This window comes from Rattus norvegicus, chromosome 1 (genome assembly GCF_021556685.1).
Source record: "Rattus norvegicus strain SHRSP/BbbUtx chromosome 1, alternate assembly SHRSP_T2T, whole genome shotgun sequence".
In the NCBI taxonomy this organism is placed as follows: domain Eukaryota; kingdom Metazoa; phylum Chordata; class Mammalia; order Rodentia; family Muridae; genus Rattus; species Rattus norvegicus.
The window spans coordinates 203,134,028-203,157,318 of NC_141534.1; the positions used below are offsets into that span (position 1 = coordinate 203,134,028).

At 45.4% G+C, this 23,291-nt stretch overlaps 1 protein-coding gene across 2 annotated transcripts; it reads left to right on the forward strand.

The window, feature by feature from the left end:
- The first annotated feature begins 18,456 nt into the window (after nucleotides 1–18,456).
- Foxi2 (forkhead box I2) lies at nucleotides 18,457–22,406 on the forward strand. Of its 2 annotated transcripts, NM_001419549.1 has the most exon segments (3): nucleotides 18,551–18,590; nucleotides 18,639–19,196; nucleotides 19,835–22,406. In NM_001419549.1, coding segments are annotated over 2 exon segments (936 nt in total). In that variant the 5' UTR covers nucleotides 18,551–18,590; nucleotides 18,639–18,694; the 3' UTR covers nucleotides 20,269–22,406.
- The last annotated feature ends 885 nt before the right edge of the window (nucleotides 22,407–23,291 follow it).

The following is a 23,291-nucleotide window of genomic DNA, read 5'->3' on the forward strand; positions in this document are numbered from 1 at the left end:
TGTCTACCCAGGAGTCTCACAGTAAGACCAAGCACCTTCTCTCTGCTGCTGTTAAACCCCCGCCACCTACTCTCAGCTCCACAATCATCTCTCCGGGATCTCACTCACTGCTCTCTCAAGTGTGTGCCAATAAATTCTCTTTGTCTGATGTGTGTCTTAGTATGCGTTGTTTTTGACCAGCCTTCTGTGTGCCATTTCACAAATGAGTTAACGGTCTCCTTCTGTAACTATTTTCTCCATGGTTTGAACTTATTACAGACACCAAGGGGGTATGGCTACAGTGCTGCCCCATTTGTATGAGAGCCCATACTGTTTCTAATGTTGTGGTGACCCTGAGCCATTTCATTGCAACTTCATGACTACTGCTGTGAACTGCAATGGAAACATGTTGGGAGAGAGGTTTGCCAAAGAGATCGACCCACTAATTTACTCTTCCCACCTTCCCTCATGCCATGGGCCTCAGAGTCAAACGTCTTACATGTGAATATGGGGAGGGCGGGCGGGCATTTTTAGATAAAAGAGCACTTTTATGGGGTGCTCAGTCAATCTACCCATCGCATTCTCTAAATTCATGTTTTAAGTATAATGAAACAATTGCGATACAAAATAAACTGATCCGAGTACAATGTTTAATTACAATAAGTGTTCAGTACCAAAACTCAAGGGAAGATCATTTACAGTCATAAATTTGCTAAGTAAATGACAAATATCCTGCCAACCTGCTAATCAAACTAAAATGTGCTAGGAAATAGATTGTACACACACACACACACACACACACACACACACACACACACATGTACGCACAAGCTGAGCTGTGTGTGCTCTCAGGGAAGGGAGAGGAGCTTCGAGTCACTCCACAGAAAGTATTTGTTTATTGGCATTTCCTGAGATGCAACAATGATTGCTATTAGATAGTTGTGATGTTTACTGTTGACTGTCAGCTTGACAGACGCTGGGATCCTCTGGGAGATGGGGATTACGTTGGTTGATTATGTTAGTTGACATGGGAAGATCATTTCTATCATAACTCAGATCAAATAATCGAACATGTTTATGTACGTGTGATGTTGGGATGGTGTGTGTCCCAGCATGTTAGAGGACAGTTTTAGAGAGTCCCTTCTCCCCTTCTACCTTTGTAAGGGTTCCAGGGATTCTACTCACATTGCCAAGCTTGCATGACAAGCACCTCTCCCCACTGAGCCATCTTGCCATCCTACTTGTGAGCAGGACCATTCCCTGAGCAAGGGATCCTGGGTTATCAAGATGGGGAAGTGGAACTGAGCAAGCATTTGTCACTCTGCTTCAAGACTGCAGGTAGCATGTGACCAGCTGTCTGAAGTTCCTGCCACCATAGCTTCTCTTTTATGGTGGACATGAGCCTGGAACAGTGAGCCAGAAAAAGAAACTCTTTCTCCATTAAGTTCCTTTTATCTGAATATTTTATCCACAGCAACAGGGGAAAAAAACCTAAGATAATTCAATCGGGATATGGAAATCCAGCTCAGTTAGAAACACTGAAACTCAGTTATAAACTTTCACAGATGTTTTATTTCTAAATGAAATATACTTTGTTAAGCTATAGAAGTAAAGTAAGAGATTAAAAATCAAACAAAATAAATAAAAATATATATTTAATCTATGGAAGATAGGAGCCAATTTTTCCAGTTGAAATTTAATATTTTTTTATTTACTTTCAATTTTAGCCTCAAAAGAAAGTGAATCAGATTTTCGTCATAGACAAACAGAAGGTGGCAAGCCAATCATAGTGCAAAGCGACAGATGTTTGAGATACTATGCATCTAAAAATGAAACGTTATACAAAATGCAAAATGTAAAAAATGCATATGCATGCACTTATGAATATGCAGATATATGCAGATAGTATATGTTTACATCTTTAAGCTAGTGTTTACAAATAGATGCATGCATTGTTTTTCCAAATAGAATATTAACATGGTATTTCATATTTTATTTTGTTTTACTCATCCCAGTGCTGGGATAAGTAGAGATGAAGCCAGAAGATGGGTGGGGCTTGCTGGTCACCAGCCCAGCCTAGCTCCACATTTAGTGAGAGATGCCGTCCACCCACTCCTCCCCCAAGGTAAGGCGGAGCCACATGAAGTAGAGTATCTGGTGTCCTCCTGTAGATCCCATTTGTATACAGGTGCCCCTAACACACATACACATTTGCCACATCACACACACACACACACACACACACACACACACACACACACATATATGCACACATTCATGTACACTCAAAGAAGTATAACACATACACACAAAGGTACACCACACACACATTTACCACATTCACATGCATGCACACAGCCAGAAAAAGAATATATTAAAAATTAAAAGAATAAATACAACGCAATGCCAAAGCTTCTGAGGGCTCCAAGTTGAATAAAAGGTAGCTATAGGATCATTGTATAAAGAATGTGTCACCGCAGGGGACCAGTCAGAGACATGGGGGGAAATGTAACAATCCAAGGCAAAAGGGGAGAAGAGAGACAGGAAAGACAACATGAGTCCCAGGTGACAGGTGAGATGTGCATGCACAGCATCCAGGCTCTCGGGAGGACCCATCAACAAGTTGCAGCTCTGATAGCGGATGCCTGCAAAAGGAAGGGAGAGAAAAGATAGGCAACACGCATGCTCACCCCCCTCCCCAGCTCAGGTTCCCTCAGTGATGTGGGATGAAGTTCTGTAGTAGGCAGCATACAAGACATCTTCCTGGATGCCCTTAGATCAACACAGTTTCTGCTGCTCTGTCCCTTCCTGATACACTCTTCACTCACAAGACAAAGATGACCAGTGAGTATGCATGGCATATGTGTCCCCGCCCCTGGGACCATTCGATATCAAAGTCTTAAATCTCATTAGGGTTCTTGTCTGTCAACCACCCTAGAACTTAAAGGGTCTTCCAGACTTGCTGCCACTCCATGCCTAACCCTCTTCTATTTGCAAAGACCAGATAGAAAACAGCTTTCCCTAAGAACCAAGAACTGATACATCTGCACACACAGCTGCTCCTGAGAACCCTCAAGATTGCGCTACTCTGACCCTTGGATAGAGGCCATGATTCTTCCAGCCTGGTGAGACCAAGGCTGATTGGCAGAAAATTCCATCAGACAGACACAGGTGTAAATGTGATGTTTTCACGGAACCAAGTCCAGCTGGGCGAGATGCACAGAAGTGAGGGGAAGAAGCCCTCAGTGAAGCCTAAAGTCACTTCCTGGAAACCATGTGATTAAACTGACCAAGGCCATCAGCAACCCAGTCATCCCTGCTGCCTGTCTGCTGGCCTCCAATCCAACCCTGGACCCCACCTCTGTGACCATCTTAATGCTATATATTTTAATTCTTGCCTGTGCTTAAGCATTGATCATCAGGCAGCTCCTCATGACGGTTCATGAGATGAGAATTCTGCAGTTACCGTTGAAAGTTTTTACGGCCATCCTTTGCAGAGGAATTGATCACACCGTGGTTTACTAGCTGGGAAGACAGATGAATTGTGGTGCCCAAGCCTCAGTGTCAGAAGCTCAGGGAGGCTGTGATTTAATGCGATGCTGTTGGAAACCATCCAGCCACCCAGTGTCCTGCTTAATCCAGAAGATAAAATATACAGCTTACCTGGCTAGTTGCTGTCTTTTCCCCTTTAACGTTGTCCATGACTGCGGGACATTGAGTCCCACTGTGTTCTCCTTTCACACCTAGGATGCCCTCTAAAGCACGTGTCTGACTTTGACCTACAAGTGAGAGCAATGACAGACACTCATGTTATTAAAAGTGTAGTGGTCTAGGGGCTGGGGATTTAGCTCAGTGGTAGAGCGCTTACCTAGGAAGTGCAAGGCCCTGGGTTCGGTCCCCAGCTCCGGAAAAAAGAACCCAAAAAAAAAGTGTAGTGGTCTTTAAATAAACAAAGACAGGGCCTACTTCACCGGCAAAGAGTTGTAGAGGAGGCATTAAATGGCTCTGTTTATTTATCAGTCATCAGTTCCCCAGCACCAAAGGATGGCAAACACCAGAGTCCAGTGTTTGAGCAGCAATGAAGGCTCATTAAAGACAAACTCCTGGTAAAGAGAATAAATAAATTTCCAGGTAAACAGGGTCAGCAGACTGGCTAAAGTGGGCACCCCTAAGGAGGTATGTTCACCTCATACCATGTTAAAGAAATGGGTGGAATAATTACTCCTTTAGTGAGATGCTATACTATTCCTTCCCAAAACCCCCATGACCCCACCCCACCCACAGCCCAGCCTCTAGGAGCCGAGCCAACCAGAGGTTCGGCTCTGTCTGCCTGACCACCCTTCTGAGTGAAGACTCGAAAAGGTGCAGCATTTTCTTTTCTCTTTTCTGTCTCTTTCACATGATGACCAGAGTCAAGATTTGCTTTAGGATTTTGAGCTTCTTTGCTCGACCAGTCCTCATCCCCCAAATGTGGCCCTCGGCAGTCACGTGGTGCTCCTCCATGCTGGTAACTCAAACACCATGGCTTTTTTCCTTCCCGCCTCCGTTTTCCTCTCCTCGGCAGCTGCTGAGAGTTGCGGCATGCCTACCCTGTTGTGGTTGTTTGTTTGCTGTTTGTCTGTCTGTCTGTTTTGTTTTTTACTCTTTAAACTTCAGTTTGAGTCCATTCACGAATTCTTTTATTTACGGGAATAAGGAGCTCAGCATGGGACCCTGATTTCCCCAGTATTAACGAGTGAGTTCGGGGATTTCTGTGTGGGAGATGTCCTCAGCTTCGCGGACTGGACAGTTAACACATGCACACTGTTCCCAGGGTTTGCCCAGTCAAGATGGCTTTCATCTTCCACTTTTATTACAGTTGTAGATTTCCGGGACCAGAGCATCACGAAGGAATCACCAACCTGTGCGCCTCTCCGGCAATTTTTGAGATGATCTGACTTCTCGATCAGGAGCTCTTTACTTCTTCTTCCCGTATTTACATATCTGTTCAAATACAGGTGATTAGAAAGGACCTATCAAGGTTGATGGGCCTAAAATTAGATGCAAATGCTCATCTTAATGTACACATTAACATGGATTCCTCCACTTCTTAGTCCTCCTGCGACCTTCTGAGAAAGAGACTGAAACACATCAATGAAGAAGTGAGATGTTTTATTCTTAAGGAAAAAAAAAAGACAATCTCTTTTTTAAAAAAAATAAAGAAATTATCAGTATGTAAATCAGTCTGCAATGGAAAACTACTCCAAAGGACAGGCAGGCATCCATATTTAAATTCAGCAGGTAAACAGCCAAACAAATTACTAAGAGACTGAAGTAGAAGGGTAGCTTGCTGGGGAGAAGGGTTTCACAGTAAGGTGGTAAACATTACCAAAACTTAGCATACAAAACTACCAACTTCTCTATTTAAGAATTTTAAGTTTAATTTTAATTTAAGTTTAAATTTAAGAATTTTAATTTTAATCTGCCACTTAAATTGCCCTCCTACAGCTTCAGTGCATGAGGAGACAACAAGAGATTCCAGGCTGGTGCGATGGCTCAGCTGGTAGAAGTGGCCCTCAAACCTGAATATCTGACTTTCATCCCAGGGGCTCACGTGATTGGAGGAGAGAACTGACTCCTCTAAGTTGTCCTCTGAGCTCCACACACAAGTCCCAACACCCATGTCCCACCCCTCAAGATAAATGTAACAAAAAGAAATAAGAAGTATCATAGCTGAGCTTTTAGTCATTTTACTCACTATGACTAATCTTTGAAATCCTTGACTGTATCTTTAAATATATAAAAGAGGCTCTGGTGGCGATATCTTCAAACAATTCCACACACATTTAGTCACCAGAAAAATTATTATAAAGCATGCTCTTGAAGTTCTGTTATTCTGTTTAATAAAAAGTAACCCTGTGCTTAAAAGAATTATATGAGATCCATGCGTTCTTCTTTTTAACGATCTATGAATGAGCTCTGTAAATAAAAAAAATTTAAACTAATGTTTCTAGTACAGTGCGAGGGTGACAGAGATGGGCCAGGGGTGGGAGCAGCTCAGTTGCAGGGCTGCTGTACTGCCCAGTACACAGCTGGATGGTGCACTAAACCCGGCCATGTGTGACCCGTTCGATTCTGCCTCTGATAGAAATCAAAGCCAGAAGGATCCAGTCGGGGTTGTGACAGCTATTTAATCCATCAGTGTATGGGAAGCGGGACACGGCTGTTGACTTTCCCCAGAAAGCTGTGGTTTTGTAAAGAGCCCGGTAAGGCATATCCACCTCGCTGTACGCAGAGGTTAAGCCAGTGACCTTCTCTCTGACTGTTACTGTTCTGGATGGTCTTTCGGAAGCTGGGGGTTGAACTGAAGGAACTATGCTCTCCCCGTTGGAAGGTAAAGCAGCCAGGGTTCAAAGCCATTTGGGTTGCTAGTTCTGAGCTGCTCAAAAGCCCTTTGTAATTAGAAATTAGATCACCTTTGGTCTCAGAAGACTGCCTGGGAAATAAAGCCCAGGGGTTTCTGGACCCCAGGAAAGTTCTTAGAAGAAATGTAAAACTATCTTGCTTTGATTCTTGAGACTTGATTCCTTTTTTTTTTTTTTTTTTTTTTTTTGGCTCTGGAGTGATGAATTGTTTAAAAGAAGAGTCTTGATGGCAGGCAGGGACCACCAGCCAAGTGAGAGTTTGGTTTCTGGATGGGAGCAGTTAAAGTGTGCCCAGGGCTTGGGGACTATCAGTTAAGATGTCTTGGCTTTGCAGAGGGGTCTGTCATCATAGACAGATTCGTTGAGGACTCCCCCCCAAGTCTCCATCTGGGCTGTTAAGTGCACGGGAGGTGCTGTCCTGTGGTTCCCTGAGGTGAGATATCCATTTCTCCCACATCCCTGATATGTCTGCAGAAAAACCGGACAGGTTCTTTCTCAAGTCACAGAAAGACTGAATCGGTTCAGTCACTACTCAAGAGTTGATATCTGGGTATTATAAGTTATACTACATAGCACCCCCCTGATAGGAGGGTATACACACTCACATGACCCAATGGGGTTCTCCTACAGACCTTCCCTCTGGTTAGACAGCAAAACAAGGTGGTTAACCACTCAACTCAGAGTCCAGACTAAATGCCCAGGCCTCAAGGGGTTGGTGGGAAAGGCTCATTGAAAAAACCCTCCTGAGTTTCCCACATAGTGCCCATTTTTATATTTATTTATTTTTTATTAAAATAATTACTATTATTATATAACACTATTATATTAGTATAATATACTACTAATCATATTAATGGAGGGGAGCATACCATGGCAAGCATCTGGAAATCAGAGGATCTTTTTGAGAGTAAATCATTTCCTTCTACCATGGGATCTGGGGATCAAACTCAAGCGATGAGGCCTCTGCCCACTAAGCCATCTTTCTGGCCCATGAATTGCAAGTGCTCTCCAAACAAGCCCAAGACTTTTGTGTCTTTTACTGTTATTCTTATTTTATTGTGTGTATATAGACGTTTTGCTTGCATATCCATCTGTGTGCCATTTGCAGAGGTGAGAAAGTAACTGGAATCACAGATAGTTACAAGCTGCCATGTGGGAGCTGGAAAGCAAGCAAACAGACAGACAAAAACAATCAGTGTCCCCCAAAGAGCAGCCATAGCTCTTCCCCCCTGACCCATCACTTCAGTCCCAGGCTCCAGCCCATAGCATCTAGGCTCTGTCTTGAATCAATAGGGTGGGTACCTTGCCCTCTGTTCTGCCCCACAGCACCCTTAGACACTTGCCTCACATCTTCACAGCCTTGCTGGCTTCCAGACAGCTGTCTGTCCCACAGGCCTTACCATCGAAGCCGGTGTGATCCAAGGTATTTAGTCTATTGTGTTGGTGTTGAATTGGCATGTTTCTGCGTGGCAGTCTGTGAGAACTGCTTGGTGTAGCATGTTTCTGAACTGCTCGGTGTGGCCGTGAAGCTATACCAAGAATGAGTTAAGCCCAGGGCACACATGGATGCACTGTAACTTGTTGGACCATAGCAGGGCCATGCCTTGAAGAAAGAAAAGGTCCCCGAGCTATATGTAATCAGGAGTAAAGGAATCTGTCAAGAGACGGGAAGCAGAGAAGAGACCTCCTTTCTCCTGGAAATTACCTCTAGAGTTCACAGGCATGGGACTTGTGAGTTGACCACTCACCAGTGACCAATGGAACAAGCTGAAGTTGGGGATGAGTTCCTAGTTTAGAGATTCACTGAGTCCTGTGTCCTCCAGTTAAAGGAGTGACTTGGGAAACCTCACTGGAAGCAACCACCATGACAGGTGTTCAAATGTTCCAAGCATATGTGGAATTGTGTATTGTGCTCTCCTGTCCTTCGTGATGATTTAGGGTCACAAGCAGGGGAGTTTGACAGACATTAACTTATGAAATTATAGAAAGAACTGAAGGACAAAGAATGACAATGGTATTAGGCATTGCTAAGGCTACACGCCTCTGCTAGAGTCAGCAAGGCCAGGACCCTTGAAGCTTGCTGGTCCTGTTTCCCCAGGCAGAGAAGGCTTCCACACCTGCTAGAAGACATCCACTCTCACCTGTCAACACTACAGGAGCTGCTGCAGAGTCTCCTGCTCCCCCACCCCCTCCTCTGTCTTGAATTGGAGCCCAGTTGCCATTCCTGACTAGAGCAGCCTCCAAAACAAGAATTCTCTCACTGCTCTCCTGCCTGGTATGAGACCTCCACAGCCAAAAGCCTTTATGGACCCCAGCTTCTTCTGAAGGTTTTTATGCCAGCAGAATAAAAATACACAGAAAGACCCTACCAGGGCAAATATAGCAGTGAGAACTTGGACAACCCCTCGCACAATGCTTGCAACCTGTTTTAAGAGGTGCCCAGCTCTGAGCCACATGAATGACCACGCCAATGTCTGTGGAGAAAAAATACGAACAGACAAAGGTTGAGTTTTCAGCAGACGTCTGGTGAGAAGAGCAAAGTCTAATTTGTTTTTAGTCTGGGTGATGGAGCTGGCTCGGTGTTTAGGAGCACATCTTTCTCATGCAGAAGACTGAGGTTTGGTTCTCAGCCCCTCATGCAGCAGCTGATAACCACCTGGCCCTGCAGCTCCAGGAAGTCTGATGCCTCCGGCTTCCTCAAGCTCCTGCCCGTGCCCATGGCGCACACAGAGACACACAGAAAACAATTCCTTAAAATGTTTCACTTTTGCAAAAACTACATTGAATAATACTTACACTTCTCAAAGAAGTGGCTCTCACAGAAGAAAACCTCTTATACCCTTTCAAAACTCAGAATAGGTTTCAGAGATTCCCAGAACATCTTTATGCTTCTGATGGCTGTGACTCGAGGTGAGGTCAATTGTATCAACAGAAAACTGAAGCTCGAGAAGGTTGGAGGGCTAGAGTGTAGCTCACTGACAGAGCACTTGCCCTGTGTGCGAAAGGTCTGGGGTTTCATTCCCAGTGCTACAGAAAACCCTTACTGTCTGGGGATGGTGACATACAGCTGTGATTCCATCAAGAAGATCTTGAATTTAAGGCCAACCTGGGCTTTATGAAAGGTGTGTGTGTGTGTTGCCAGAACTTCAAGGTGTCCCCTGCTCTCTGGTCACAGCTTGTACCTTCATGAATGTCTCTGGGAACCTCAATGTAACTTCAAGTAGAATCAGCAGCAAGGGCGGAGAGCAGAATGAGGATGCCGTGGCTGCCAGCCTTGTGTCCTTGAGTGCTAAGAAGGGTGAATGGGATCCCCTGTCCCATCAGTGCTGCTGTGAACTGGCCAGCACCGAGCCCTATGATTAACTGCTATGCTACACTGTGTTAAAAATATCAACGCACATATCACGAAAATCAAGATTCAAATTTTAAGAAATAATACCAAAGAATACTTTGTAAGAAACAAACTTCTTGGTGTTGGGGATTTAGCTCAGTGGTAGAGCGCTTGCCTAGGAAGCGCAAGGCCCTGGGTTCGGTCCCCAGCTCCGAAAAAAAAGAACAAAAAAAAAAAAAAAAAAAAAGAAACAAACTTCTGTGGGGATTTTTTTTTTACTTTTTATTAGCTGAGTCCAGAGAAGAAAGGTTATATCTTTAAGATAAATTTGATTCAAAGATATTTTTATGGATGTTTATGAGTTCTGCATATGCCTTTAATAAGGAAGGCATGAAGTTTCGCCAGTCATCACTTCCCATATCCAAGCAGACTATTATTTACCACTAGATGGCGCCACAATCACATAATCACAGGCAGGAGGTTCCCTGGAGGAAAGAGGTCTCCCCCTTAATCTGGAGGGTAAGGAAGGCAGCTTCTCTCTTTCCAGTACTAGGCCTTGGTTTCTCATTTGCTGTTCTGATCAAAGAACGTACAATGTAACTTTCGAAAGCTCGTGCTTAGCTGCACTGTAACACTGGCCCCCTGTCCAGCTCCAGGGATCAAATTCATACAAAGTGTTTCATTAATCCTGGCTTTGAGGCTGAGGACTAGGAGACAACTCCTTTGTCCAATCTAAAGCGGAAGAAACTGAGAGTCCAAGTTAACTCATCCCAGATCACATTGGCAGTAGTGAACACAACCCAGATTATACTTGAGTGAACTGGCTTTTTTGCCCGCTATACCCCGTTTCCAATCTACTCAGACTTGAGGACAGCTTGCTACCTAAAAATACCCTTGTCACCTGCCTGTGTCACCTGCTGATTCCTAGGCTTGTCATAGCCCCAAACATGTAAGTAATTCCATCATACTTACTTATTGCCATATATTCTAACTTCTCAGCAAATTCAAGGCTTTGAGCATAAATGGAACGAAGAAAGGTGAGCCTAACTCTGAGCCTTGGGGGTAGTGAGTCACATGGAGAAATAAAAGTCACACCCGGCCATAAAAGAAGCTACAGGTTCTGGGTGTGGTTTCAGGAATGCATGGCTATTAGGGTGCACTTGTGTGTGTGTGTGTGTGTGTGTGTGTGTGTGTGTGGCTACAGAAGATTCCTAAGCCTCATTTAGTATTCTGTTAATGCTAACACTAGTCTGCTTATCTAATAAAACAAGCAGGAATTATGGTGACCTTATTAGCAACCAATATATCTAGCTTCAAGTGTAGAGTAAACGTTGATTAAAAAAAACTCTAAGCATTTGATTTAAATCAAAAGTATGTTAACTTCAGAGGGTTTTTTTTTTTAGATGAATTTCCCAGTTCTGCCTGTGGAAAAGTCTAGAAACACTTGTTACTTCTTCCAAGGGAAACAAACCCTCTCCCCACCTCTACATTTTGGTTTTGTATTAATGCCTCAGTGGAAAAAGAGCCAGGAGGACCTGGCTGGTCAGGCAGTCTGGGTTAGGGAAGGGAGCATATACAAGGTTGGGACACTTGTGCCAAAACCTGAGGTTATATTCACAGCTGGCAGAGCCCTATGAAAGGACACACAGGACTACTTTTGAATGATATAACAATCATTTGGTTATTAATTGAATCACTTAATGTATTGAAACATTAAACATATAAAATTAATAGTGGTAATGAAGAGAGAGAGGTGGAACCAATAATGTGGAATTAACAATGACTTAAGTGACCTTTGTGAGTGCTTCGCTCTTAAGAATTGGTCAATTGCCTGAGCCGGTGATCCAAACCTTTAATCCCACTCCTTGGGAAGCTGATGCATTTGAATCTCTGTTAATTCTCGTCCAGTCTCTTCTACAGAGCAAGTTCGGGCCAGCCAACCCTATATAATGAGACCCCGTCCAAATCATCACTGTCACCATCATCACCGTCGTCATTGCCATCATCGTTGTGGTTGTCAGAGGCTTGGAAAATAAATGCCAGGTGATTCCATGCTGTCATCCCAGTCCCCAGAAGTAGATGCAGGAGGACTGCCAAATTCAAAACCAGCCTGGGCTACATATAAGTGTGAAGTCAGCTTTGGCTGCTGAAAAAGATTCTGCCTCTAAAGAAATTATAATAAAACTAATCGATAAGGAAAAGAGTCGTGTGAAGATCATGTAGGAGCCGTGGTTCAGATGAGTCGAGAGACTCCAGATGATGACAAACTGTGCAGATAATTGGCATTTTTGCTTCGCTGATTTTTTTTTAAATAGGGAATTGTCAGTTAATGGATGTTGAAGAAATGACAGAATTAAAATTTCCACATTGTAACTCCCAGTGGGGTGTCTGTTTCAGACAGAGACTGCTGCTCAAATACAAAACCAGGAGCAGTTCATATAGGAAAAATCTGTGGACTGGAATTGTAAGGGTCCACACACCATCTTGGGGCACAGCTGCCATCATTCCTTCAATTCCACAATGGAAGTCCATGTCAGGGACAGTGGTCCAGCCTCAGCCTCACCGCTTTACGCCCCTCCTCTGACCATGACTTTTTAATTGCACCTACATCATTCTAATTTCCCCCAAAACACTGTTTTCTCACCACCACTGAAATATGAAATGCAAGGCTTCATGCCCTTGCCAATGTAAATTAGTAAAATTTAATTACAAAAAAATCAAACAACAGCTTTTCTTAATTTAAGAAAAGTTTATACATATTGACCAATCCCAAAGCAGGTCAACACACCCACCCCTTAGGCTTTATGAAGTGTGCTGTGGCCGTGGCTGTGGCTGTGGCCTTTGTGGAAGGAGACTCTTCACAGTAGGTTCCCAGCCTCTTAGCGGCAGTCTGTGCTTTTCTATGTGACAAACATTAACAGCTTTTCTGCTACCTCTCAGGCCAGCTTCGTCAGCATTTGTGAGATGCAGGAAACTCAGTAATATGTAGTGTATTACAAGGAGAAGAAGCACTGGATAGGCTCAAATGTGGGCCTCTCTGCACGCTCAACATACAGAATTTACCCCAGAATTTGTATAAATTTATATAAAATGCTGGGAGTGGGAGGCAGGTACTGTTCTAGAACTTAAGGCACAGGTCAAAATCTGGAACAGTGTGTCCAAAATCATGTACACACTGAATTCTGATCTGAAATCATAAAGGTTTTGTGTTTTGATGGGTGCTGATTGCTACAGAATAAAAACAAAGATCACTGGCAGTGCTTTTGAGTTTTAATTTTATGTTTGGGATTTTTTTAGAATAAAAGTTAAAATACACAAAAAGCAAAACAAAGTCTTGAAATTAGTTAATGGGCTATACTTAAATCATAGTAAATCCCTAGTAAAAGGTTATTGAGAGAAAAATATATCAGAGGCAAAATCATTCTTCAGTTTTATATCTAGGATGTATATGGTAAGACCAGATGCATAGAATGCCTGCCTAGCACATGAAAGGTCCTGAGTTCAGTCCCTAGTGATAGATAAAAGATAGATGATAGATAGATGATAGATAGATAGATAGATAGATAGATAGATAGATAGATAGATAGATAGATAGATAATAGATAGCATATTTGGACTAGAGTTTAACATGTATGAACATTCAAGTGTTTAACTGAACATATTACTTTTGTATTCTCAATACTCAAGAGAACAACTTATAAAAAGAAAGGCTTATCTCGGTTCACAGTTTCGGGGGCTTCAACCCATTTTTTTTGGTTCCACAAGCTTAGGCATAATGTCATACATAATGGTGGTAGGAGTGGAGAAAGGAAGAAACTCTTCACCTCATGGACAAGAAACAAAGACAAAATAAGACACTCCTTCCCCAGGAGCATGCCTCCAACTGAACCCCTAATGGCTGAGGAACCTAAGTAGGAACACAGAGCCACACCTCAGTGTCTCTGTAATGCATATCATTGTTGCCCACAGAAGAGGCTCTGCTGGTGAAAGGAGAGGTACAATGGCAGCAACAGGTGTGGGTGCAGCTGCAGGTGTGGGTACATCTGCAGGTGTGGGTGCAGCTGCAGATGTGGGTGCAGTAACAGGTGTGGGTACAGCTGCAGGTGTGGGTACATCTGCAGGTGTGGGTACATCTGCAGGTATGGGTGCAGTAACAGGTGTGGGTACAGCTGCAGGTGTGATTACAACTGCAGGTGTGGGTGCAGCTGCAGATGGGTTTGTGTTTGGTGGTGGATGTCTGGAAGGTAGGTAGGTACTGTCCACAAGATAGGTAGTGGGTCACTTCACAAGGGTCAGAGATTGGAAAAGGGCCCAGGGCTGTTGTCCTGTCCTGATACTCAGCAGGGCATGATCTCAGCCCTGTAAGTTCTCTCTTAGATGTATTTTTCTCTTCAAAAAATTCTCATCAGGGTTCCTTAAAGATGATTCGGGTGTTAAAACATTTTTCCAAAAATGACTGTACTCTATTCACTGAAAGTCATTTTGGGGTCCAGTCTGTTGAAAGCTCAGAAAGCTATTACTGTCAAGACAGGCAGCAGGCTGGGACATCAGAGAGGGGGGATAGAAATACAGCACAAATTGTAATGATTTTTACAGGAAAATTATAGGAAGGCTCATTTGATGTTGGAGGTCGTAGAGCCCACAGTGTTTAAGAGTTAAAGTCTCAACAGAAAGAAACTGCAAAGATGAGAACCTGGAAGGAGATTGGCTGTCCTTTATTTGTTTGCATTGCAAATGAAGACTCAAAGCACTCTTAAAACTCATTGAATACTATTGAATTGATTCTCAGAACTGTGTGTGTGTGTGTGTGTGTGTGTGTGTGTGTGTGTGTGTGTGTGTGTGTGTGTGTCCCACCAAGGGAATAATTTTAATTTTATTTTGAACTAATGCACAAATCCAAAATTGTACATACTACAAGGAATCATGGGATCATGTTTAAATACACAGATACACCCACATAATTCCTCAAGTACTCATCATGATTTCTTCTTCTTTTTCTCTTGTTCTTGTTCTTCTTGTTCTTCTTGTTCTTGTTCTTGTTCTTCTTCTTCTTTTTCTTCTTCTTCTTCTTCTTCTTCTTCTTCTTCTTCTTCTTCTTCTTCTTCTTCTTCTAACTCTTCTTTCTCTAACTCCTCCTCCTCCTCCTCCTCCTCCTCCTCCTCCTCCTCCTCCTCCTCCTCCTCCTCCTCCTCCTCCTCCTTGATGATGATGAAAACATCCCAAATCCCTTCTTCTACTCCTGGAAGTGGACAGTATACAATTTCTATCTGTGATCATCTTGTTTACTTCATCCTAGCATCTAAGACTTCTTACTGCTATCTCTCCCTGAACTTTAGTTTCCATGGTAGACTCTCAGACTCTTGTTAAGCACCATTTATCTCTCAATTTCTGAGGCTTCAAGACTTCTGTATCCTATACAGGAGTGACATTATACAGTACTTGTCTTTCCATGCTCCGCTAATTTTATTTAACTTGACCTCCCGTCCATCCATGTTGTTATAAAGGGCATGAGTTCCTCCTTTTATGCTTTTAGAGTGTTTTATTGTGTATACATACATCTTATTTGTGACTGGACACTTGCACTGGTTTTGTTTCTTGGCGACTGTGAATAAAGCCACAGTAGGTGTGGCTGCGGCGGTGACTCAGCTTCTTTGGGACATATACTGGGAAGATTAATGGACCATACACAGTTCTCCTTTTATTTATTTTTTTTGAGGTTCCCCCAGACTGTTCTTCACAATGGTTGAATTAATGCACACTTTCACCAAGAGTGTTCAAGGGTCCCCTGTTATTTACTTCCTCACCACACTGGTTATCTCTTACCTTTTTGAAGACGACTATTCTTCCTTCTGTTTGTTGATATATCCTTGTGCTGTTTTGATTTGCATCACTCTGGTGGCTGATAATGTTGGGTATCTTTTCGTATACCTGTTGTCTGTTTGTATTCTTTTGAAGAAAGAATTTAGGCATTTGAGTTTATTTTCTGTTTTGGACCAGGTTACTATTACTTGCTCTTGAGTTTAGAGCTCCATGTCTATTCTAGATGTTTATCACACCCCTTTCAGATACACAACTCACACTCTCTTCCGTTCGGTAGCTCATGACATCACTGTGTAGAAGCTTTCCAGTTAAACACAACCCAGTTTGCCTTCCTTTGCTTTTGTTTCCTATGATCATTTTTTAAGAAGGCTGTGCTCTTTCCTGGAGTATTTTGTGGTTTTGTCTACAGTTTCCTTCTTTCAGGTCTCACGGTTTAACCTTTGATGGTTTTAAAGTCAACTTTTGACAGATGAGAGTCAAGCTTCCTTCTGCATGTAGGTATGAGTTTTTCCTAGCACTGTTTATTGGAAACGTGGTCTTTTCCTGATGTACCCTCTTAGATTCATTGTGGAAAGTCGGCTGGCTGTAGGTACACGGGTGAGCTCAATTCTCCATTCCACCCCATTGGTTTATTTACCTGTTTTTATGCCAGTGACATATTGTCTAGATGACTGCAGCTTCTTACCAATATTATAGCCAACTGTGGATAAAATAAAACTTCCCTCTCACATTGCGGTGTGAGGCAAATGTCTTCTCCATTTAACAGCTTGGGTCATCGGAACCTCCTTAAGAAGTAGCCATGTTCCTGACAGATACCTCACAACAGAGAAGCCAGAGAAGGCAGGTGAATGCTTAAAGATAGATTGGCACAACCCCACCGTCTGGCTGTGGCTCTCACAGTGAACTGTCTTGGGGAGCATGGGGCTCAGGCAGAGCTGCAGCCCTGATGCTATCTTGTGAAGCTTGGGCTGTTAGAAGATGCTTCCTCATCTATGTCAAGACGCCAGCGGGTGGAGAAAGGTCCTAAGCCAGTGAGTTAAAGAAGGGGGTGGGCGCCCCCTTGCCAGCTCTGTGAGGATCACATTTGCTGGTGGAAAGAAACTCCCCCTCAAAAGGTGGTTACTAAAGCTCTTTAAACCCACAGAGGACATTTTTATAATTTTGAGCACATTGTAGAAGTGGCCCAATAGAGAGACTGGTGACACTAGGTGTGGCTTAGGGAAATACAAGAGATAACACCTCTTGAGAAGCCAGGGAAGGAGGGAAAGCTCAGAGAGCTTCCTATCATTGGATCCCTCTGTCTCTCTCTGACTCCGTCTCTCTGTCTCTCTCTAATTCTCTCTCTCTGTCTCTCTGTCTGTCTCTCTCTCTCTCTGTATGTGTGTGTGTCTGTGTGTGTGTATGTGTGTGTGTGGTGTGTGTATGTGTGTGTGTGTATGTGTGAGTATATGTGTGTGAGTGTAGGTGTGTGTAGGTGTGTGTAGGTATGTGTGTATGTGTGTGTGTATGTGTGTGTGTAGGTGTGTGTGTAGGTGTGTGTGTATGTGTGTGTATGTGTGTGTATGTGTGTGTGTGTATGTGTAGGTGTGTGTGTGTGTGTGTGTGTGTAGGTGTGTGTGTGTGTGTGTGTGTGTGTGTGTTGGGGAGAGCTGGTAGTGTCACAATCTGGCTAGAGAGCCCACGTGAGCAATTTCCAGACTGCTTTTCTCCCTAGCCTGCCACTACCTTTACTTAACCAACCTCTTCCTAAGGTTACAGAGTACAGAGGCCAAATGTGTGATAGATGGAGTCTCACTCCCTCCTGTACTGTCAAACTGCCTGGTTAACTGATAGTGCCCCACGGCATCGTCTGTTTATCATTACAGGGCAGACTTCCTTCATTGCAAGGCTTGGCCAAACCATGGCCCACACAGCAGGCACCTCCTCACCCAAAAGCCAGGCCAGATTGGACCTTTCCTTTTATTAACCAACATATTAAGTTGCTGTGGTAATCAGGAAGAGTCCCTAGGTCAGCCCAATTTCAACAATTTGGTCTTTCACACTGGAGACAATAATTTGGGGGATGGTGTCGGTACCCACTCCTCCCCCACCCTTTTATTTCTTCTATGACTGAAATTTTATCTCTCCAGTCAGTTGGCCTGAGTAAACGATTCTGAGACACCCTAGCCAGAACTGTACCACTGTGCCACAACTGTAGCCTTAATTGTTACTAAGCCCCCCTGGTGCCTAAGATAAGGGCATCTGGGAAACTGAGTGTGCTGGTTAACCAGGACCTGGAGCAGGAGAGAAGCCCAGAACCTGACAACTAGGAAAGCCTGCAGCCTTGTTCTTCAGCATCAAAACAGAGGGAGGGAGGGTTAGCAGCTGACACAACTGCAAGGAAGACATCAGTTTTATAAGTTCTTCAGGGGATGCCCAGGAAGGCCTTCACCGCTGCCGCTTGTACTAGGTGCCCAGGCTATAGGACAAACAAGTCAAGCAAGGGCCCAGACTCTTCCAGCATCTGAAAACCAGAATTCCTTGGGCAGGAGATTTCTGGGATTTCCAGTGTAATGCACCAGGCTTCCTTCTGGCATGGTACAGGACTCCAGACAACTCTCTTTCTACATCTCTTCTTGAGGCCCTGTCCATCAAACCCAAGGACCGCACTAGGAACTGATGTGCGCGATAACTGCTCTCGATTTGGGTCTGAGATGAGCGAACAGGCAGTGCAGAGAGCAGACCTCCCTAGCCTGGCCTTAGCAGCTGGGATCTGAGAAAACTCTGAGCTCTCATCCTCAGGAAAACTGCTCGCCAGGAAGGACTCAGAAACCAGAGGGACTCTGGGAGAGTTCCAGGACTGTTTGTTTGGGTGTCCCAGGGCGGGGCTGAAAACTGACCCGAGGGCGGAGACAAGGACTTCACTCCTCTAAGATGACAAGGGAGGAGGCTGCCACCTTGGATACTCTCACCTAGTGCTCCCTCCTCCCCAATGGCATTTAAAGGACCCAAGTCCGGAGTGTGAGGGAAGTCTTGCTGAGTGAATGGAGTGCCCATGAGCTTCAGCACGGAGCCAACTGCACCTGCACCTGCACCTGCACCTGCACCTGCACCTGCACCTGCACCTGCACCTGCACCTGCACCGGCACCGGCACCGGCACAGGCCGGAGGAGAGCTGGACATGGCTGGGTTCTGTGATGGTCTGGGTTCCTGTTCGGTCCCTCATGGCCTGACCCGGGCCATCGCGCATCCCCCGAGCTATGGCCGCGCGGATCTGGGCTCTGGCCGGCGCCTGTGGGTGAACTCGACCGCGCTCAGCCCGGCGCCCTACACACCTGGACCAGGACCGGCTCCAACCTATGCTGCAGCGGCCCTTGCGGTCTCAGGTTCGCTCCTCAGTCCTTCAGGCGGTCTGGCGGGCGCCGATCTCGCATGGCTGAGTCTATCCGGACAGCAGGAGCTGTTGAGGCTGGTAAGGCCACCCTACTCCTACTCAGCGCTCATCGCCATGGCCATTCAAAGCGCGCCGCTGCGCAGGTTGACGCTCAGCCAGATCTACCAGTATGTGGCAGGCAACTTCCCCTTCTACAAGCGCAGCAAGGCGGGCTGGCAGAATTCCATTCGCCACAACCTGTCACTCAATGATTGTTTCAAGAAGGTGCCCAGAGACGAGAACGACCCAGGTAAACAGCACCACATGCATCCGGTCCAGGATCCTGGACCCAGGCATCTGATGGGTTGGCTGGGGAGGGAGTGACCCTGGTGGGAACTCACTGACGTTCCGGTGGGGTGATATGGGAAGGAGAGACGTTTTAGGCAAGGACAGTGTCCTAAATGGCTGCAGAGTTCTCAGGTCTTAGTTTCCAGTCCTATTCCTCAGGGCTCTCTGCTCATCTGCTTGAGACCAACTTGAAAGCTAGCCAACCGAATGAGTGGTCTTGGGAGTTTAAGGTCTCTGGGCCCTTAAAATGAAATAGAGCCTACCTTTTAAAATCTGGGCAGGTTAAGGAGTGGCGTGCCTCTGGAAAGCTTTGGATCCTACCCAGAGGCCAGATGTGGTTAGCTGGTCTCCACTGGTTGAGCCCAGAGAGTACAGATTCTCGTGGGCAGCCTCTCCAGCCTCCAACTTGATGAGCTTGGATATTTCCTCAAGGGTCCATGGTTAGGTCTTTCTGGTACACCCAAATTCTTGCAGTCTGATTGTGGAGACCCATTCCGGACACAAAGTGAACCCTCAAGGCTTGGGAGGAGGAGGGCTCTGGACCCTTTGCGGGCCCCAGTGGAGTCAATACAGTGCTGTCTGAACTGACTTCCTCTGCAGGAAAAGGCAATTATTGGACGCTGGACCCAAACTGTGAGAAGATGTTCGACAATGGGAACTTCAGAAGGAAGAGGAGAAGGAGAGGGGAGACTAGCGAGGCCGCTGTGCCTGGAGCCAGCAGGCCAGAGAGAGCTGCACTGGAGCCCAGTGGCTTGGTTTCCCAGGACCTGCAGACCTCACCATCCCCGACTGCACCTGAAGCTGCCGCTTGCCTCTCCAGCTTCTCCACGGCCCTGGGAGCCCTGGCTGGCGGCTTTAGCACCCTCCCTGATGGTCTGGCCCAAGACTTTTCTTTGCGGAGGCCACCAACTGAATCTTCCCGCAGGCCTCAGATTCCTAACACCTCCCCTGGCTTTGGTCCAGGCCATCAGACAGGGGCTACTGGCTTTAGGGTGGGGCACCTCATTTACAGCCGGGATGGGACTGAAGTTTGAAGGAAGGCTAGAGACTAGCCAGGTGCTCTGTTCCAACATTGAGCTCAGGTCCTGAATCAATCCCTCCTGGGAGCCCCACGGCTGCTGCATAGGAAATGGTGGAGCTCCTGTGTGGACTGACTGAAGCAGGTGCAGCTAGCTGTGTACCCATCAAGCAGGGGGAATATACCCTCTTCTTAGGCTGTTTCTAGGACTCTCCAACAGAGTGCCCCCAGAGAGCCTTCTTAAAGGGGCGATAGGTTCCTAAAGAAGTCTGTAGGTCTCCAGTCTCCAGAGAGATGTCTTGCAGCCGGTGAGAGGATGGGAGGAAGTTGAGCTGCAAGAGCAACTTCCGTCTCGGGCCCGCCTGTTTCAGGGCAGCTAGGGAATGAGATAGGGGTGCAGCAACCCTGAGATGAGGACAGCTGGCTGCTTTCCACCCTCATGAGATTGCACATTGAGGGGAGTCCGCCGCTCTTGTGCTTAGGCTGCCTAGAAAGAGGAACTTTCCAAATTTGGGAGGTTGGGAAGAGCTGTTTCAGCACAGAGAGGTACCTGGGGACACTAGCTCCCCGACCCTGTCACTATGGCCATTACCGGTGCCCCTCTTACAGAACCTCACTGTCCCCAGACCACAGAGGGGCTGGCACCTAGGAATCCCTGGACAGCTTTGGGTTTGCCTTACCTGACCGCTACTCCCACCCCCACCCCCACCCCCACCCCCACCCCCTGCCTCTCTCACCCTCTCAGCTCACAGTTCACTAAGGCTCACCTGAGGCAGGTGGGTGACCACACCTGTTTTGGGTTTCTCTCTATTCCTGCCTCCTCCCTTGCGGTGGCTGCCCCAGGCAAGCAGAATCCTGAGAACTTCCTTTTGAATTTAACTCTCCAGCCTTTCCAGGTCTGTTTATTTTTTATTTTTTATTTTTGCCAACTTCTTTTATTTCTTATTGGATTTTTTTAAAATTTACATTTCGAATGTTATCCCTTTTTCCAGTTTCCCATCCATAAACTCCCTATTCCATCCCCCATCCCCCAGCTTCTATGAGGGTGTTCCCCCACCCATCCACCTCTTTCCACCTGCCTGCCCTGACATTCCCCTACACTGGGGCATCAAACTCCCACTGATGCCCAACAAGGCCATCCTCTGCTGTATATACTGCTGGAGCCATGGGTCAGTCTTTGGATGGTGGTTTAGTTCCTGGGAGTTCTGGTGGTTGGTATTGTTGTTCTTATGGGGTTGCAAACCCCTCCAGCTCCTTCAATCCTTTCTCTAATGCCTCCATTGGTGACCCCATTCTCAGTTCAGTGGTTGGCTGTGAGCATCTGCCTCTGCATTTGTCATGCTCTGGCAGAGAGTGACTGGCAGGGAACCAAAGTCACTTGAATCTCTGTGCTTTCTGGAGCTCCTTAAGGTCCCAGCTAGCTGTCATGAATCTTTGTGTCATCTGGAATTCCCTGAGGACCTGGCCACTGGAGACAGGGGTTCATACACACACCACTCTAGGACAGATAGCAGGAGTCCATTCCCTGGAAGAGAGAAGAGAACTAACCAACCCTTAAGCCAGATCAGTGTTGCCCTTTAGTGAGACCAGCCAACTTGCACCAACATGGCAGGTTTGCCTTGGCTTATCCCAAATCTGCCTGCTGGGAGAGCCGTGGTCCTCTGAACCTGCAGTGTCCTGAATGGAGAGAGCATGGGGAGCTCTGGCTCCTGGTTTCTGGATGCTCTTCCTACCTGGTGTGCTGTGGTACCTCAGTGGCTGCCATGAGGAGGTGACCTGTGTACTAGGTGGTGGCCATAGTGTTGCTTAACCAAGCTTACAGCCAACCCATACGCTCTCTCCAAATGTAATTCGATTTTTAAAATTCAGGAAAATATAAATTATTTAAAATATAAATAAAAGGTTTGAGACCGATTTTAATAGAATAACACACTAAAAAGGGGCAGCCCACTTTACACTCTATCTTTGTAAGAAAATTGAAAAGAAAAAATAACTAGATACCACAAGAAGAAATACAGTGCAACTTGAGTCAGGGCTTCCACAAAAGTGGATGCCATACGGGTGTCATGGCTGTGTGACAGCTGCATCATGGGAGCTTGTGTTTATGTTTCATTTCTGACACTGAATGTTCTATTAAAATCGAGAAAGGAAAAAGTCTTTCTTCAACGTTTTGTTTGCCTAAAGTCAGCTATATAGCACTAATAAGTAGTGGTATATCAAACGAATGAGCTCTCTATGAGAAAAACATAATTAAAATATTCGAGAGTGTGTGTTTGCAAATGAATCTAATTCTAGCATTTACTTAAGAGTCAGAGACCGAAAATCAAGTTTCAAGGCCAGCCTTAGCTACATAGTGAGCTCGAGGCAAGCCTGAGCTACATCATACCTGTCACAGGAATATTCTCTCTCTCTCTCTCTCTCTCTCTCTCTCTCTCTCTCTCTCTCTCACACACACACACACACACACACACACACACACACACACACACACACACACAGTAATGTAGGATATTTGGAAAGTGGCAGTGTCAAGAGTCAAACAGAATCCACCCTTTCTCGAAGACAGGTCATGCATTTGGAGAGTATTTGCAGGGGAGGCATTCACAGGTGCTCGTGCAACAACTCCGGCATCACGAAGGTCTGTTTTCCTAGAGGGAAGACTACTGAAAGCAAAGCCAGAATGAAGTAGACTGAGTGAGCTTGCCTTTCTCTCTAACACTGCACAAGGACAGACCAGGGTGTCATTGGTAAGGCAAAGAGCATGTTGCTAAAGACCCCATCATGGTACTTATGCCCCAGTTTCTTCCCCATTCCCTCTCTTCATTGCCTTTGAAATGGTGAAACTTTGAAATGGCCAAATTATTAAGGTAACTGTGAGCCCACAGCACAAGCAGTTCCTCATCTGAGAGGACAGTTAAATGCAGCTGAACCATTTCAAATACAGAAACAAACTCCAGATTCAGAGGGAAATGCCAATTTGAAATACCCTCACACTGGGTTGTTCAGAATTCTGACCATTGCCAATAATAATAATCGTAA

Coding starts and splice junctions, on each gene's coding strand:
- Foxi2 (XM_087616938.1), top strand. CDS start 18,569: ATGAGCTTCAGCACGGAGCCAACTGCACCTGCACCTGCACCTGCACCT. Junction 19,197..19,834: donor CAGAGACGAGAACGACCCAG/GTAAACAGCACC, acceptor CTTCCTCTGCAG/GAAAAGGCAATTATTGGACG.